General features: G+C 44.5%; 1 protein-coding gene across 6 annotated transcripts in view; it reads left to right on the forward strand.

Moving 5' to 3' along the window:
• LOC147015032 (E3 ubiquitin-protein ligase DCST1-like) overlaps nt 1–18,121 on the forward strand; it is a 52,592-nt gene that overhangs the window by 16,747 nt on the left and 17,724 nt on the right. For all 6 annotated transcript variants that reach the window (XM_085849362.1, XM_085849364.1, XM_085849365.1 and 3 more), the window contains 5 exons: nt 5,109–5,237; nt 8,376–8,515; nt 9,911–10,082; nt 10,272–10,415; nt 10,830–10,951. In XM_085849362.1, the coding sequence (XP_085705488.1) occupies nt 5,109–5,237; nt 8,376–8,515; nt 9,911–10,082; nt 10,272–10,415; nt 10,830–10,951 (707 nt within the window). The remainder of the gene's footprint in view (nt 1–5,108; nt 5,238–8,375; nt 8,516–9,910; nt 10,083–10,271; nt 10,416–10,829; nt 10,952–18,121) is intronic.

The following is an 18,121-nucleotide window of genomic DNA, read 5'->3' on the forward strand; positions in this document are numbered from 1 at the left end:
TGTTGTCGGAAGTAATGCATCATAAAGTCGCAACACCTCTCGATAGTCATCCGCAAAAGATATGTTACTTAGCATATCGACAAGCTCACGAGACTCAAGATTAGTGTTGATGTACACAGCTATCGCCAACAGAATAGGCGATACAAACGATCTTGGGCGAGCAGCAGCTGTTATACCATGTGATAAGCTAAGTACACGACGTTCACATTTATTGCCTTTTATCGTGTGTGATAAAAGCCTTAATAAAAGTGGAGATACCATATTATCACTACTCTTTAAATCTGAAAACTTGGGATAATGAGACGTATCATATCACATTGACCGCATCTGATCCTCTATTAGAGTTCCTGCCATGTCTACTATGTTCTCAGCTGTTAATCCCGTTGCGTTGTAACTATTTCTAAGTATTCTACTTGCTTCATCTAAAAACGTGTAAATGGTCTCTTTTCCATGTTCACTGGTTATTATGAGGCTATCACCATAATGTTCCTGGAGTTTCGTTTTCAGATGTTTCGCTGTGTAACACTCTCTATTGGCAGAGAACTTTTGCATGAGTTTTTCGAGATCAATGATCGAGTACTGATGGATATCACTAGAATCTATGTCTTCACAAAGTTTTTCGAAAGCTCGCTGTTTTAAATCATCCACAGAACCAGAGGGGCGTCCCTTCAGCTTCTTTTCAAAAGCACGGGTTTTGTGGAATTGAACTTGGCAGTGATGATGATATTTAGCCTCAGCTGCTACAAGATCCCCAACGTTCTGGACTCTGATGTGAACTTCTTTACCCCAAGTATCATCTCGTTCTAGTGCTTTGGCTATGATGGATGAGAGGAGTTCTGTTGTTTCAGCCTTGTGGATATATTCACGTCGATTTATAGCTTGCTTATTATGCTGATCAATGTCCATGTACTTTCCACAATATATGCAGTGTGTTTTGATATTAAAAGTGGGAACGTGGGAACGGCAAATAACTTTACTTTCTCTATCTCCATCATTATCATCACCTCCCATAAGCATGTTCTTGTGTTTTGTAACGTTAGAAGGTCTAGTGTAATTAGTTTTACAAGATATATGGGCTGGGATTGGAGGATGCTCTTGCAGAAGTTTTTTGTCAACCCCATCCTGGAGTTCCGCACTGATTTTTAGGATGTTGTCGAGTTCTTTTGTGGTAATTACGCTAGCTTCTGAGGTGATGACCTTGTCACAGAGTCGACATATATCCTGGGCTGCCATCATGCTTTATTCATCTGAAACATAAAGAGAAGTATATGAGGGCAGGATAAAGACATTGTTTGAACTGAAATAAGGAGCCTCAATTGATACCACCAATTTTTAAAGTAATAAAATATGCCCATCGGTGTCAACACAGTAATGCTGGAAACCTACAAATCAACAAAAAAACAGTTTAGTCACATCCAATAAATATGATAATTGACATCCATTATATTCATTTGTCCGGTTAACATTGGTTGGTGTCATATGTATCCCATCCATGTATAATGCATTTGTACAAAATTTATTTTGTTCAACCGCTCACATGTCATGACCTTTCTTTATTTAAAAAAGGGCCATGATATCAATTATGATGGTATAAATGATGCTTTATATGGAAAAATAACCTCGGGAATGAATTCCTCATCCCTTAAAACCCCTAAGATCATGTATTACATGACCATATGTGATATTAGCTGATTTCTGGCTGACGGAATTAGCGAAACGGTGGCCATCTTTGATTTCGCATTCCCACGCGTTGAGCACAAACGGGATTTTTCGGGATTTTATGCACTTTTACTCAGGAGATATCAGAGAACTATCCCTGAAAAAATCAGCTTTCTGCATTTTTTTTCCATCCCTATACTGATAAAGACAAAATACGTTTACATGAAAAATAGCCCCGTGGGGGACTGACGGTTATTTCCCCAACGGGTGGGGGTGGAAATGAGGGATTAGAGGGAAGGGTCCATGCCCCCCACCCTTCTTGAAGTTTCTCTTTTGTGAGTTTCAAAGCAAAATATATTTGACAACACCCGATTTCAGAGCCGTCTGCCATATTAACGTGTTTTCTAAATTTTAGAGCCAATTTTTTTTCCACCCATCACATGACAGATGGCAACTTTTTCTAGAGATTAATGTTTATCCACATTCCCTGAAATGGCTATCATGCAACATTGTTACTTACGAAATCTAAAGATTTTGTAAGTATATTGATGCCTTCCGTTTCTGTTTGTTTGTTTGTTAGTTTGTTTGTAGGCACGATAACTCGAGAACGGAAGAAGCTACCAATGTCAAATTACACCACGTGATTCAGGAGGGTGATGGCAAGTGCTGATTAGATTTTGGTTAAAATCGGTCAAAGGTCAAGGTCACGGTGAGGTCAAATATTCGATTTTTGATGGTTTGGTACAGATAACTCGAGAACAGAAGAAGCTACCTAAGTCAAATTACACCACGTGATTAAGGAGGCTGATGGCTAGTGCTGAGTAGATTTTGGTCAAAATCGGTCAAAGGTCAAGGTCACAGTGAGGTCAAACATCCAAAACATTCGATTTTTGATGGTTTGGTGCAGAATCATCGTAGAAACTTCTGGTTTGCGTCGCTACCTTCTCAAGAGACAGCTTTTATTAGACAAGGTCAGAGGTCAAGTTGACAATTTCGTAAGTACCAGTCTATGACTGCTTGTTTGTTTGTTAGTTAGTTTGTTTGTTTGTTTGTAGGCACGATAACTCAAGAACAGAAGAAGCTACCAATGTCAAATTACACCACGTGATTCAGGAGGGTGATGGCTAGTGCTGATTAGATTTTGGTCAAAATCGGTCAAAGGTCAAGGACACGGTGAGGTCAAATATTCGATTTTTGATGGTTTGGTACAGATAACTCGAGAACAGAAGAAGCTACCAATGTCAAATTACACCACGTGATTAAGGAGGCTGATGGCTAGTGCTGATTATATTTTGATCAAAATCGGTCAAAGGTCAAGGTCACAGTGAGGTCAAACATCCAAAACATTCGATTTTTGATGGTTTGATACAGAATCATCGTAGAAACTTCTGGTTTGCGTCGCTACCTTCTCTAGAGACAGCTTTTATTAGACAAGGTCAGAGGTCAAGTTGACGATTTCGTAAGTACCAGTCTATGACTGCTTGTTTTTTATTTGTTTGTTGAAATTCCCACAAAATGAGGGTGAACGCTACTCAAGGTTTTTGGGTTGTGTACAGAACGTACAGTAGTTGGTAATCACACTGACTCCATTCAGTCGATTACCGAGAAATTGATATCGGCCCAGCACTAATATATATTGTGTGTGTGTGTGTGTGTGTGTGTTGTTCATAAAGCATAACATATTATCTGTCTCTGTCTCTGTCTCTGTCTTTCTCTTTTTCTTTCTCTCTCTCTCTCTCTTTCTCTCTCTCTCTGTCTCTGTCTCTGTCTTTCTCTTTTTCTTTCTCTCTCTCTCTCTCTTTCTCTCTCTCTCTGTCCCACCATCGCTCTACCCCATCCTAATACAGTGCAGTACCCTCCTCTCACCTTCACTTCCTCCCCCTCTCTCTCCACATGTGCCTGGATGGTGGTTATTTCCGGACGTGTCCGGATGGTGGTTCTGTCCAGACGGACCCTCCCCCCCATGCTGCCTTCCCTTCCCCCACCCCTCCTCACCCCAACCCCTCTTTGATCCCCCATCCTTCCTCATTCCCCTCCCCTCCTCACTCCCACTCTCCCTCCTCTTTTTCTCCCCCCACCCTTCCCCCCACTTTGTATTCCCATCAGCAAAGCAATGGGTGGTATTTGCCAAATAATGTTGAGGCAGTTCTCAAGCCAAAAGGGGGTCACACTGATTATTATTGAACACTTACATATAAAGATCGATTTGATTTTTCTCTCCTATTATATATAGTAAATGTTACTTTATCCTGAGGAGTTCATGGAAATCCCGAGAAAGTGCTTTTGGTTTCATATTATTACATAAGGATTTATTTTATCACATTTAATATAATAAATATGCTACTTGACTCGACCTTTGTACCCCATTGTAGTTTGTCGCAATAAATTATTATTTACTTCTTGATGCCATGACGGTATCACAAAAAAAAAGCCCTCTATTATTAATTCCTGCAATTACCTTAAATTGTTTTCTCACACTTCCCTCTCCTCTCCGTCCCTTTAGGAGTACATTGAGGTCTGGCAAATACATAGTACCTAACCCTATTCTTTTTCTGGTTCTTTGGTCGACACTTCAGACCTCTGACTTTGTTCTTCGACCAATTCTCGAACTGGTAGTGTCCTTTCTGCGGTGTTTGTTGTTAGCTCGCCTGTTCGAAGAACAGAGAGCTATTATATAGCGATACCCCCGGCGTGAGCGTGTGCGTGAAAATGTTAAAGTTTTTGGTGCAAGTTATTTCCTTTCTAATGTTTTTATCTACCACACTATTTTTTTACTGATTACAATATACAAATACATATATTTCTTTAAAATTATTTCGATCGGACTTCACTGCAATGCTTTATAAAAAAATATTACTAGACGAGTCTTTTAAAAACGATAAATGTATAAACAGGCGAGCATTGGGTGGCTTTGACACCAACTCTGTGGTTTTGTTATCTCTGCACTTGATGAGTGTTTTCCCAAGTCTTTGTGGGAAGAGTGAAGAGTGCGAACGACATCCGATTGACATGCCCATCAACAAAGACCTTTTAAAAAAAATTTTGTTTTTTGTTTTTAACAAAAACTTCAGATAAATTTTGTTTTTAACAAAAACTTCACACTGGAAACTTCAGATAAATGAGTTGTTTTGCGAAATACCATCGTCTGACTTTGTAACCCGAGATTTTGGGTTATTTTCAATTGTTGGGAATGTATTACTTGTTTCAAACACACTCTCGGTTAAGTTCACATCATTAAAAGAAATGTTCAGATGCGCAATTTTTTTTTGAAAATGTTTATTAAAACAAATTTATTTCAAGAGAGGATGTTTGATTGTTTAATTTTTTTTTCTCTCAGTCCATTTTTCTCAGTCCAAATTAACGTGAGTCGCTGGATGCTCTATTTACGGTGCTATGAATTTACGGTCTTGTGAATGTGAGGGTGATGTGTGCCGCTGATTTTTCTGCAGTGATTTTTGGCGCTGGCTGGGCTTTTTGCTCTGCCGTACGCTGTACCACCATGATCATGGGCCCGTCTCTCATCAGCAAATCGGGACGTACCTTCCTCATATCATTTGCAATTGCTGCATTGATCACAGGTATATACGGCGTGCAATTTCTTTTGAACAAGTGTTATTAGGAAATGTGTTACCCCTCTCATTGAGCTCAACAGATATGTTCTGTGAATCTATCATCATAATGAAATTTTGTATTCCGTTAAGTTTCTTGATACGCTGGAGTCTCCCAATAAGTTAAGTCCTGTTTCGCTGAACAGTGTTTTCACTTCAGCTGACTTCTTTAAGACAGATAATGATCAGCTGAGTTTGCTTAAATAGCACTTGGCTGTGTTTGCCAAACGACGTTCGGCTCCATCCGTTGGCTCTGCACGTCCATTCAGTTCTGTTCAAATGTAATAACTTTTGTCATAGTTTTAGTTGTAGGTCCCTGAGCCAGTCCAATGGCCTTCTGGAGAGAGAGAGAGAGAGAGAGAGAGAGAGAGAGAGAGAGAGAGAGAGAGAGAGAGAGAGAGAGAGAGAGAGAGAGAGAGAGAGAGAGAGAGAGAGAGAGAGAGAGAGAGAGAGAGAGAGAGAGAGAGAGAGAGAGAGAGAGAGAGAGAGAGAGAGAGAGAGAGAGAGAGAGAGAGAGAGAGAGAGAGAGAGATATTAACTCCAATATGTCACCCTGAAACTTGTGTTGGGGACAGGATGTTCTGATGTGCTCCATGGTTTGGTCAGGGTTTCCGCAGTCGCAGCCAGGTGAGATTTTGAGGCTCCACTTATGCATCAGGTGGCGACATCAGCCACGTCCTGTCCTTACCCTGTTGTGAGTCGTCCACATGCTCCTCAGAAGATTGAAACCAGGTTGTTGAATTGTTGGGTCGGGAACTGTGTATTTGTTGGAAATTGTGTTTTCAGCTAACACTTTCCTCTAAAATTATTCATTGTTGCGGAGTAGGAGGTGCCGACCTCGTGTCCAGAAAGAGTTTCGGAAGATCATGTGGCTTTTTGGGACGTCTTTCAAGTCTCTGTGGATAGGAGGATCCAGGTTATTGCTTATTCAGATTCCCTCTGTGTGTTGCTGCGTCCCACCGGATGGAAGGTGGAGTGGTGTTTGCCAGGACTGGGAACCACTGAACTGAGGTTGGATTCAGAGTTCCGGTGATTACCCTTTTTGCTGAGATGTTTGTCGATAAGTTTGGTGTGGAATTGTCGATGAAGACAGACGTGGTCGAGATTCTCCACGAGCCTCAACTCCGTATAGAAATAAAAGTAAACGGGAAACCAGTGCGAATCGGCGTTGCCAACACAGATCAGTGACTTCATCGATCGCTGCGTATTTCAATCCACTTTTCACCCTTATTTTTGATTAGTTTAAAAATAATTGGAAATTCATTTTAGAGCTAAATTTTGGTGTTGTCTTCTCAACTCATGGAAGAGCTGCAAGGAAATGTGACTGAAGGAAAAAAAGGTCTTTCATCAAAATGGAAGCTGGCTTGAGTGTGGTCCGAGTTTCCTGATTTGGAGTTCTTGGAAGTTAACGCAAAGTTTGAAATGCGGAAACTATTGTTCTATATCAAGATGAATACCCGAAGCACTGATTGTCAAACGGTCACTATATTTATCCTGACATGGTGTTAAGAATGCGCTTTCGTTCAATTCTTTGGATTCAGATTGTGGAAGGAAGGTCGGCATAGATCCAGGTTAGTTTGTTTTGATCGTCTCTGATTTGAAGCCCTTTTTAACCAATGAGCGATCTTGATAGCAATGTGGAATGCTCGGAGCATATCGTGGCTCCAGACCTTGCTTGTTACCCCATCAAGTTCAAATTTAAAAAAAAATAATTCACATATTAATGAATATTGCAAATGCCACGTAGAGTGGTTGAATGATGAGTACTTGAAAAAAGTTAACGGATTGCAAGTAAAAATGGTGTACAATAGGACTTTTAATTCGATACTTTGATTTATCAACATTATGCATTGTTCAGCACAAGCTAACAATCCATCCATCCATCCATCCATCGAGACCATACACTCTGCAGAGCGTTGGTGCTGCCTAAGCAGTCTCCTTGGCTCGTGGGTATGATCCTGGATGGGTCGCCACTCCGACACAGGATACCAGCAAGCTGGCACTCGTTTTGCCGACCTTGGAAGGATGACAGGCAGAGTCAACCCCACCTGGTATTAATTCAACAGCCGAGGGGAATTTGAACTCAGGATGCTAGGATCCGAAGCCCACCACCCAAACCATTATGCCAACACCAGGCATACAAGCTGTAATGAAGTTTCTCAGATTTTATTGTTTGTTTGTTTTGTGAACGCACTCATCATGGGAGCAGCAAGGTGGGAACCTTATTTTGTGTTTTCCTGTATTATGACATTATCCGTTGATGTGGATGGGATTATGAATTTTGAAATAAAAAAGCACATACAATCAACAGAATCAAATTGAAGACTACCAATTCTGAAACAAACGGGAGACAACGGAGTCATCCTTAGAGGCCACATAACTTGTGATCAACAAACTTTGCTTTGATGACTATAGTTTTCATCACACGATGACACAGAATTGGCGTATAGTAGAATGACTTGTACAACCTCAAGGAATTTAATTCCGTGTTCTTTTTTTCACAATAACAACTCGTTTTCAAGTAAGTCAGTCCATTGGTGTGGGAGAGCATTAGCATTCTGATAATTTACCCACATCTATGATGACTATAGTTTCCATGATACTATAACACAGAGAATTGCTGTATTTTAGATTGAGCCGCGACTTGAAGTGCACTCTTCCACCGGGATCGACGCGACACGATACACTGTGACATCGCAAATTTGCATCCTCTCCCCCTCCCAAACCCCCGTGACAGTGAATTTCAATGCTGAAAACCTTCCCGGGCAAAGTACAACCACCAAATTTCAACTCGTTCTGTCCAGCAGTTTAGGAGTCCACACACACACACACACACACACACACACACACACACACACACACACACACACACACACACACACACACACACACACACACACACACCAAATTATATGTTGTATGATATCAAAGCAAGAAATTAACATTTTGCATTACTTATTGTGAAATTATTTACCCATGCAACATTTTGTTCCATCACGTTGAGCTAGTTATGCCATTGTGAAGCTACCACCAATTAATAGTTTTGCTCGTCAGCATTATCAACTTTATGCACATCATCATTCCCTCTCTGACTGCCCTGTCCTCCAGGCCCGCTGATGAACCTGGTCCTAAATGCTCGTGAGTGCGTACGCTCCGTGACGTGTACTGTGCAGCTGCAGGTGAATCACACAAAGCTTCTTTTCAAGACCGCGGCAGTCCCCCTCAAAGATCTTGTTGACAGCATTACCGTAAGTCTTCTCGGCTGTCCCACGCATTAAGGCTGAACTGATCTTCATCTCACTTGATATCACTTATGGGATTAATTTAAAAATTAACTTTTTGAAATATCTTGCTGTCAAAAGTTTTGGCCTGATCCCTCAATTTTGAAGAATCATTAAAAAAAAAATTATCCTATCCAGATCACCAAAATCGAATCGATTCGTCCTTGGCACGCACCCAACCTATCCACCAAGTTTCATCCGAATCTGCCTTTAACTTTTGGAGATATCCTACTCACAGACAGACAGACAGACAAACAAACAGGGATGAAAACATAATATCCGTCCACCTTACGTGGCGGAGGTAATGATACAAGGAAAAAAAAAATTTAAACTACGACAAAGTCAACAACAGGAGAGAACAAAAGCCAGATATTTGAAAAAAAAAATTATACTGTGAAATAGTGAAACAAAAGCAAAATGTATCAATTACCCCTGAAAAAGATAAAGTAGAAGATTTTTGGAAAGGAATTTTTGAAGATCCAAAAGAACACAACAAGGAGGTGGATTGGATCTGAAAGTTGGAGAAGAAAAAGCAACATCTACTGGAAATGTCCTCAGTGATGGTTACTTCTTTTTTGTAAATATACATTGTCGAGGCTCGTATGAGAGCTAATACACAGAATGGACAATAAGGGGGCATGAGACAAGAGGGGAGGGAGAGGGAAGCACAAAACAGTGGGGAACGGAGACATGCGGAGATCTGTGGAAGGGAGAGGGATGGGTGGGGAACACGGGGTATACAAGATGGACACCCACAGGGCTACTCAGGTCCTTACATGACAGGGACTAAGGAAAAAAAAAAAGCAGGGAATTTGAAGGAGGTGGGTTTGGGGTAGATTAATGGGGGTAGAAAAGATCATGGTTTTGGATAGGGGAAGATAAAAATGGTGGTGAACAGCTGTTTTGAAGACCTGGAGGGAAGAGTGGAATCGAAGAGAGTGAGCGAGTTTGCTCCAAAGGCGGAAAAAAAAAAGAGGAATGAAAGAGTGAAGGTGAGCAGTGATTCGTGATTTTGGCAGTTTTACCAGAAGGAAGTTGCTGGCGGACCTGAAGCGCCCTGCGAAAATATGGGGATGGGGGGGGGGAGGGGCAGATTGCAAACAGAGCAGTGGAGGCGAGGCCAGAGAGAAGACGTGGCAGACGACAGAAAGACCACCGACCTGCCTGCGGTGAGAGAGTGAGATACCCAAAGACTCAGCCTCATTGCGGGAGATACCAATGATCCGAAATGCCTTGGTTTCCACAGCATGAAGCTGAGAAAGGTGAGAGGTGGGAGCACCGGCCCAGAGAGGAGAGCAGTACTCTCTGGCTGTTCCTCATAATCTTGTGTGATGTGATGTCTCTCTTCTTGCAACTTCTCAGAGCAACTCCAAGTCCCTCGAGGAAGAGAGCAACGACGTCGAGGAGGATTTTTCTGTATTCCGCACGGAGGTCAAAGACATGTCGGATTTTGCTGAAAATCAGGAAGTAGAACAAGTTGATAAGAAAGATACCCAGAAGACTTACTCACTTAAAACCAAACTGCGCTGTTATGGTAAGATATTGCCTTTTGAGCTGTTTCAGTAAGTGCTTGGAGGCTTGTTATTGATTTGCTTTACAGTTTCCTCGAAAGACGGACCAGCTTTCACATTCCTCCTCGTTAGTCCTTTGAAAGGAGTCGCAACGGAAAGGATTTGGGGTCTCATGCCTGGTCGATTGAGGAGGTTCATCCATTCTTTTGCAGACGTGTTTGAGAAGGCCGTGGAGCATTGCAAGACGAAATTTTCAGACACGCATAAGAAATGCATGGAAACGATATGGGTGCCGATAATCAACCACATCTTGTGTGTACCTCTCAAGTTCGACTTCCTATGCGGCATTACCCACAGTGAGTTTGCCATTACTGAAGTGTGACCGGACTCAAACTAGAATTCACATAATCACGTGGTCAGTGCGTAAAGATTCTGTTGAAATTGAATTTTTTTTTTTTCCTAGAAAGTCAAATTTACAGCATGTAAAACCTTCGGCTTCTGCAAGCCAAATGTACCTTTGCTTATTGAGTGTGTAAGTTGGTGAGTGATTACTTTTAATGCACACAGTGTGAAAGAGCACACTTTCCACGTGAGGGCTTTGGAATGATGTTTAAAGCATTTGTCGGGGACACAGAGCAAAATAAAATGCCACGCAACAACCAAACCTTTTTTATTATGAATTTTACAGAGATGCATCCAAACACAGAGACAACAATACTCCGGTGAACACATTTCAGACATTTCTAATGCATTGATGTCTTGAATTTTAGTCTTGGACAAGTGGTGTGAGAATAACATTCCAGTTGCTGGAAACTTTGGCAACTTGTACGACACTACCGAAGGCAGCATTGATGAGCTGAACCAGAACTTTGAAGCCAAGACCGAGTACAAGGTGACTTTACCAGCTCCCTCAGGGAGTGATCATGCCTGTGCAACATCATGTGACACCCATTGTCTTGGGTCACGTGACCCGCCATGAACAGAGCGAGGCTGCACCAGCCGATTTTATTAGCCCATGTGTGCATGAAGCAGAAAGTTGGGTTTAGCAATCCGTCACGTACGTCGGTACATACGTGTCTGAATTTTGTTAAGAGCGGACATCGAATACCATTCAGAATTGAAACTTTACCACATGTTACATGATCTTTTTTATTTTTTTTGGAAACAATATCGAGGCTCGTATAACAGCGAACACACTGAACTTATAACAGATGGAGCAGGAGGCAAGAGGGGCAGGAGAGGGAAGCACAAAACAGAGGGGAACAGAGACGTGAGGAGATCTGTGGAAGAGAGAGCGATGAGGCAGGGTACCCAGGGTCAACAAGATGGACACTACAGAGACTTTCAGGAAGGAAAGCATGGAATTTGAAGGAGGTGGGTTTGGGGTGGACTAAGGGGGGTAGAAAAGATCATGGTTTTGGATGGGGGAAGACAAGATGTAGGGAGGAACAGTTGTTTTGAAGATGTGGAGGGAAGAGTGGAATTGAAGAGTGTGTGGGAGTTTGCTCCAGAGGAGGGGAAAATGGGGAATGAAAGAGTGAAGGTGAGCAGTGATTCTTGATTTTGGTAATTTAACCAGAAGGGGGTGGCTGGCAGACCTTGAGCACCCTGCGGAAATATAGGGGTGGGGAGGGGGAGAGATTACAGACAGAGCAGATGGGCGAGGCCGGAGAGGAGACGGTAGAAGACAAAAAGACCAGAGAGAGAGAGACCGAGACACCCAAAGGCTCAGCCTCACCATGGGAGATACCAATGATCCTCATACCAATGATCCATGAGAGATACCAATGAGAGAGAGAGAGAGAGAGAGAGAGAGAGAGAGAGAGAGAGAGAGGCAGAGAGAGCCAGAGAGAGAGAGAGAGAGAGGAAGAGAGGCAGGGAGCGAAGGAGAGGGGGGGAGAGAGAGAGAGAGGGGGAGGGGGAGAAGGAGATGGTGGGAGAGAGAGACTCAGCCTCACCACGGGAGATGCCAATGATCCTAAATGCCTTGGTTTCCACAGCGTGAAGCCAAGAAAGATGAGAAGTGGGAACACCAGCCCAGAGGGGAGAGCAGTACTCCATCAGCCTGCAGATGAAAACTTAATATGTGGTCAAGAGCTCAGGTGTGCCAAGGAAGGATTTTGCATGATGGAGGATTCCCAGTCGGCAACTGGCTTTGGAGGCTAATTTGGAAATGTGATTTTCCCAGGAAAGATCATGGCAGATAGTGAGACCCAGAAGCTTGAATGAATTGACTTCTTCATGAGGATTGTTAAGAAAGTAGATAAGGGGGGGGGGGGTGTTCCAGACAGTCCTTTCAGAGAGACATAGTAAGAGTGTGAGATTTGTCAGGAATGAAAGACAAGTTCCATGTGTTGGACCAGTTTGTTATTTTATCCAGATCTGCAGAATGTGAAAAAGCTGCTGCTTGCCGGTCTGATGGATGACAGACGGTATGGCAGAGGGTGGAGTCATCAGCAAAGAGATAAAGAGGATTTTCCAGAGAGTGAAAGAGATCATTGATGAAAACCAGAAAAAGAACAGGGCCCAGAACGCTGTCTTGAGGAACTCCAGCCTGGACAGGAAGGGGGGATGAAAGAACTCCATTTAGGGCCACACGTTGACTGCGACAGGAGAGGAAGTCTGCGAGCCGTGAGTGGATATTGCCTTGGATACCAGAGGAAGAGAGTTTGGTGAGCAGGGCAGGGTGCCAGTCCCTATCAAAAACACGTGATATGTCTAGGGATATGGCTCTGATCTCATGTCTGGCATTGAGGATCTCCCCCCATTGTTGGGAGAGCAGAAGCAGCATATCCCAGGTAGAGTGACCTGGTTTGAATCCAAATTGATGATCGGAAATGAAATCATTGGAGAAGAGGAAGGATTTAATATCTGAAGTGATGATAGATTCCATGACTTTGCTGATGATTGGTCTGTAATTGCAGGGATCTGTTTTTGCACCTTTTTTATGCGGAGCAATAATTATTGCTGATTTCCAAGCAGATGGCAGATGACCTTGAGCAAATGAGAGGGTGAATAGAACAGAGAGAGGGTGAGCAAGAGCAGAAGAGCAGGTTTTTAGGACACGTGGGCTGATGCTGTCTGGACCGGTTGCAAGATCTGAGTCGAGCTTCTGACAGCAAGCTCTCTCCTTGTCAGGAGAAAAGGACAGAGAGTCCATGAAAGGCTGGATGAAACTTGGTAAGGTGGGTACAGCAAGCGATGGGTTTGGGATACAAAATTTGGAAGCAAACACGGAGTTTTGCATTCAGCCTTTTCATGTGCAGTGTCAGCAGTGCGGCCATTTGAGGTAAGGGGGTGGTGGAGGGGGAACATACACTAGCAACAGACTTAACGAGACACCTCCAGGATTTGGAGGAGGGAGACAGGTTTGTGTGTTCAGACTTGAGATTAGAAAGATGTTGTTTTCTGGCTCTCCTGAGGGTAGACACACAATAGTTACAAGCTTTGTGGAAGGAATTGAGATTGCTGAAACTGATGCAACTCAAAGGAAATATCCTAGGAAAAGTCAAAAGCCATTGGAAAATTATAAAAGCCTCGATATTTTTTTCAAAAAAAAAAAAAAAAAGGTAAATTGGGGTATTAATCATTTATTCCTACGTGCAGATTTGTTTAACACTTCCTCTGGATGGGGTGTTGCCAACATTCCTGTGTTCATTGACGTCATTACCACGATTGGTACCATTACCATGTATATATGTATGTATACATGTGTGTATGTATATGTATGTACAGTAATCCCCCGTTTCTCGCGGGGGTTACGTTCCAAACCCTCCCGCGGTGAGTGAAAATCCGCGATGAATGGACGCCTCCACAAAACACGTTTTAAACACATTTTAATCTCAATTAAACACATAAAGAAAACATTTGAAGCATAAAAATGCTAACTGTAAACTCAGTAACGTTGCAAAAACATTGTGATGGGCAGTTGCTGGCGTTGTTTCTTCGTGGTGATGAGGAGAGTTTTCGCCATTGTTGCTAAGCGTTCAAGTGATAGGCCTTCGTCGTCGTGCTCCTGCGATGGATCAGATTGTTCCTCCTCCTCCTCCTCGCATGCAGACTTCGTAAGCTCAGCCAAATCCTCGTCCGTTAATGGGTCAGAGTTGGTTTCGATGAGGTTATTCACTTCGTCGTGCGTCATGTCGTTGAATCCTCCTCCTAGAATCTTCGCCAGCTTGACTGCCATATCGATTGCCGAATGGTGAATTTCGTGTGGAGAAAAGGCCTTGTATTCCTGGACGCATTCTGGCCACAGCTTCTTCCAACAGGCGTTTAAGGTTTCTTTTTTCATTTCTTGTAGAGCCTTCTGAATTATTTGGAGACACGTTGCTATCGTGAAATCACGCCAATCCGCCCTCAGAGAAAAATTCTCGTCGGAATCCATGGCCTCCACGAGGTGCTGCAGGGCGTTGCGAATGTAAAGCGCTGATGTTGGATTCGTCCTTCTTGATGGAGCGTATGGTCGATTCATTCAAACCGTAATGGCGCCCAACCGCGGCAAACGTTTTTCCTTTGGGCGGCATCGTATGGCTTGGAGAAAAAAAAACGTAGAAAATATCTGTGTCGTTCACAAGCGAAACACTCAAGACGGCGAGAGTGCGCCTCGTGGGGAGCAGCCAATCAGCGCCAAGGAGAAATGAAGAGCGCGCTCTCTGTCTTTGTCTCGTGCGTTGTGTCGACAAACATACAAAAAAATTTTTTGTTTGTTTTATTATGAAGATACTTTCGAGCGCCACGCATTATAATTTATTGCTTAAATAATTTATATTTTGTATATTATTCCCGCGATGTACCGGGGGAATCCGCAGAAAAAATTAGTTACGTTCCAAGGGAAAACCCGCGATGAACCGGGGGAGCGATAGGTGAACCGCGATGAAGCGGGGGTTGACTGTATATATTGTTGCGAATTCTGGCCTGTCCGGCGTGCGAACGACCACGTGTAACCAATAGCGGCCGCTTCGCCCACCGAACGTGCAATTCAGTGGTGACCCTCTCGGAACAACGCCGGGAGCTAGTCACGGGTGGGGGTTTAACCTCACCACAACTCAGTCCGCATTCTACCCGCGCGAAATAGGGTGCAATCGCCGAATGGTCGATTTACCTAAGTACCCGCGCGGATAGCGTACCGAGGAGTTGTACCACGCCACAGGTCGACTCCGGACACGAACCGCTTAAGCGGCTCGTTCCCTGCTACAGGGATAACTGAGTGGAGTTATCGTCGACCTTGACGGTTCAGATGAGTTACTGGATGTTTTCAACCCACTATTAATCCCTTACGTGATGCAAGATGGAGATTCAAACAAAGGAAAGGACGCAGCGAAACGGGGAACAATTGGACCAGCACATTTATTCCGCCCCACACGGCAGCACGGAGGGCACGTCTATTACAGTCAAGCAAGAAAACAATAAAAGCAAGCGAAGAGACACACGCAGATCTACAACCGAATAATGCAATTCACACGGCAACACTTATAACAGTTCTACTTCACCAGACTGGCGCCACACACACACGTTTACACAGAACCCAAAAGAAATGGAAGTCGCGACTTCCCTTAGCGCGTCGTCCAGCCCTTGGCGACCGTAACTCTGAGTCCTTCCGTGTGGTCCACTGGGCTCATGTCTCGCGCCTGCACGTGTCGTCCGCCCAACAGGGACGAACGAACAGAACCTTCGACCAGGAACAATCACCACAACTCTTGACAATTCCCCTTCAGGGACAAGGGAACAGGGACCCTCGACAATTCTCCTTCAGGGACAAGGGAACAGGGACAATGGCACGAACCACGACTCTCCACGCCCACACCTTTTGTAGGGTAGGGCTCCGCCCTTCGCCCCGCCCCGTTTCTGGCTCCACCTCCCTTCTGGAAGCTTCCCTAAAAGGGGCGTGCCCTCTCGTTTTCCCCCTCCCGGCGCCGTGCGGGGGACGAGGAAAGTCAGTTTTGGTGCGGGGCCAGGGAATTATTCCCCCAAAATCAGGCCCCCACCTTTTTCACCTTTGACCTCTGGCTCAAATCACACCTCCCCCATGCCAAAGCGCGGGCATTTTGGGCGGGAGATCTTGGCGGGAGATATTTAAGCGGGAGGTTTGGGCGGGAGATGCCCCTTCACACCCTGGTTGCTGCTGCCACTCCGCTCCTTTCATCCGTCCCGCGGGGATCGTGACCGCACGGTGCTCGTTGAATGGTGAGTGGCGAAGATGATGGTAGCGTAGTTGTGGAAGGTGGCATCGTGGTGTGAATGGCGTGATTGTTGGTGTCGTGTAGTGAATGGCGTGATCGTGGAGATGTTCGTTGTGGCGATGTTCGTTGTGGCGATGTTCGTTGTTGTTATTGCACCAAAATAACGACAGCAAAAGAAAAACAGATAACTGAAGAATCGCAGTCCGAATGGATCACATATATTCCCTCAACACAACGGGTTTGGGCTAACTACACATGGACTTACCGATACATCTCAGCTGAGGACCCTTTATGGTGTAATGCGAATTTCCACAGCCGTAACAATATATATGTATGTATATATATATATATATATATATATATATATATATATATATATATATATATATATATATATATATATATATAGATATAGATATGTATTGTTGTGGGCCGGGGGTCGGTGGCAAGAACAACCACGAGGTGGGGGAGGTTTGCGTCGTCTCCCCGGAATTTCTCCCATTTGCGTCGTCTCCCACCAAACTCCCAGGAATTGTAGAACGTTGCTCTGGATAATTCCGAGAGCCGGCGTGTCGTCTAACCGACCGTGGTCACCAATATCTCAACCGCGTAGCGTAGGGTCTATTTGTCTATAACCAATTTACCTAATTTACTACGCGATTTCGACTACCGGGGAAACCATGCCCTCGGTACGTCTTGCTCGAACCGGGTCACTCTACCGACTGCGGTAGAGTTCCAACTACCGACTACCAACTCCGTTTCGGGTGCAGCCGAGCGGAAACTGCCAAAGCCGTGCCGGCTGGAATGAACGGATTACCGGGGATAAAACCCCGCCTAAACTCAGATCCGAACCATGCTGGACCAATTCAAGAAGGGACGGAAACGAACTGGGGGCATTTCTAACAAGTTTTATTCACAGTAAATGAAGACACAAAGCAAGACTTAACGCGAATATGCAAGAAGTATTTACAATGATCCAAAAACACTAATTCAGTTCTACTTAAAGACGGGCCCACATGCAGACACACACAAAATGAAAAGAAACCCAGAGTCTTTATTGGACCCTCGCAGCCATGGAGAGAGACAAACTGGGGGCCAGAGTTCGGTGGCGTACCTGACCGTCGGAGGAAGGGTGTGCTCCGCGATGCGGCACCTGACAATGGTCACTGGTTTGGTCCCCAGTCGCACGTATGGGACTCGAGGTTCATGGTGGAGCTCGGGTGGTGAATGGCTGGGGTCCATGGAGGGGGGTTGGGGTTGCTCTTCCCTTCCTCGTAGAGCGCCAGCAGAGACATTTTCGCCGCCTCGACGCCCACCAAAAACTCTTCAAAATAACTTTTAAAAGACTCTGCAAGACCTCAAAAAGACCCTCCAAGACCTCAAAAAGACCCTCGAAGACCTCAAAAAGACCACCTCTCTCAGAGAGTACTCGGGAATTTATGGACCTCCCTCAGCAGGGAGGGGCCTTGATGAACACACCTCGCTGTCCGCCTCTGATTGGACAGGTCCTACGGCCCACCTTTCCGGGGCGGGGCCTTGGCCCCTGCCGGGAAACACCAACCACTCCTCCACGCGAGCCCACACTCGACGAGTAACAGTATCAATGCTGCAACAGCCCCTGCTGGGAAACCCCAGCCAGTCTTCCACGTGGGTTCATTCTTGACGAGTAATAGTATCAATGTTGCACAGGCCATCGTGCAAGAGTTACAACGTTTGTGGAGGGAACGTTGGTGGAAGCGGCAAGGAACGGCTGCAAGACTCTGCCTTGGCAAGTCAGAGTGCTTGTAGACAGCGGGTGGGTAGTGGATCGTGATGGGGAATGGAATGGTTGTTGGTTGTTCGTTGGAGAGATCGTTGGATGTAAATATTTAATAACCTCACTA

This window comes from Eptatretus burgeri, chromosome 12 (assembly GCF_056783735.1).
Source record: "Eptatretus burgeri isolate ZD-2024b chromosome 12, Ebu_testis_v1, whole genome shotgun sequence".
Taxonomy (NCBI): Eukaryota; Metazoa; Chordata; class Myxini; order Myxiniformes; family Myxinidae; genus Eptatretus; species Eptatretus burgeri.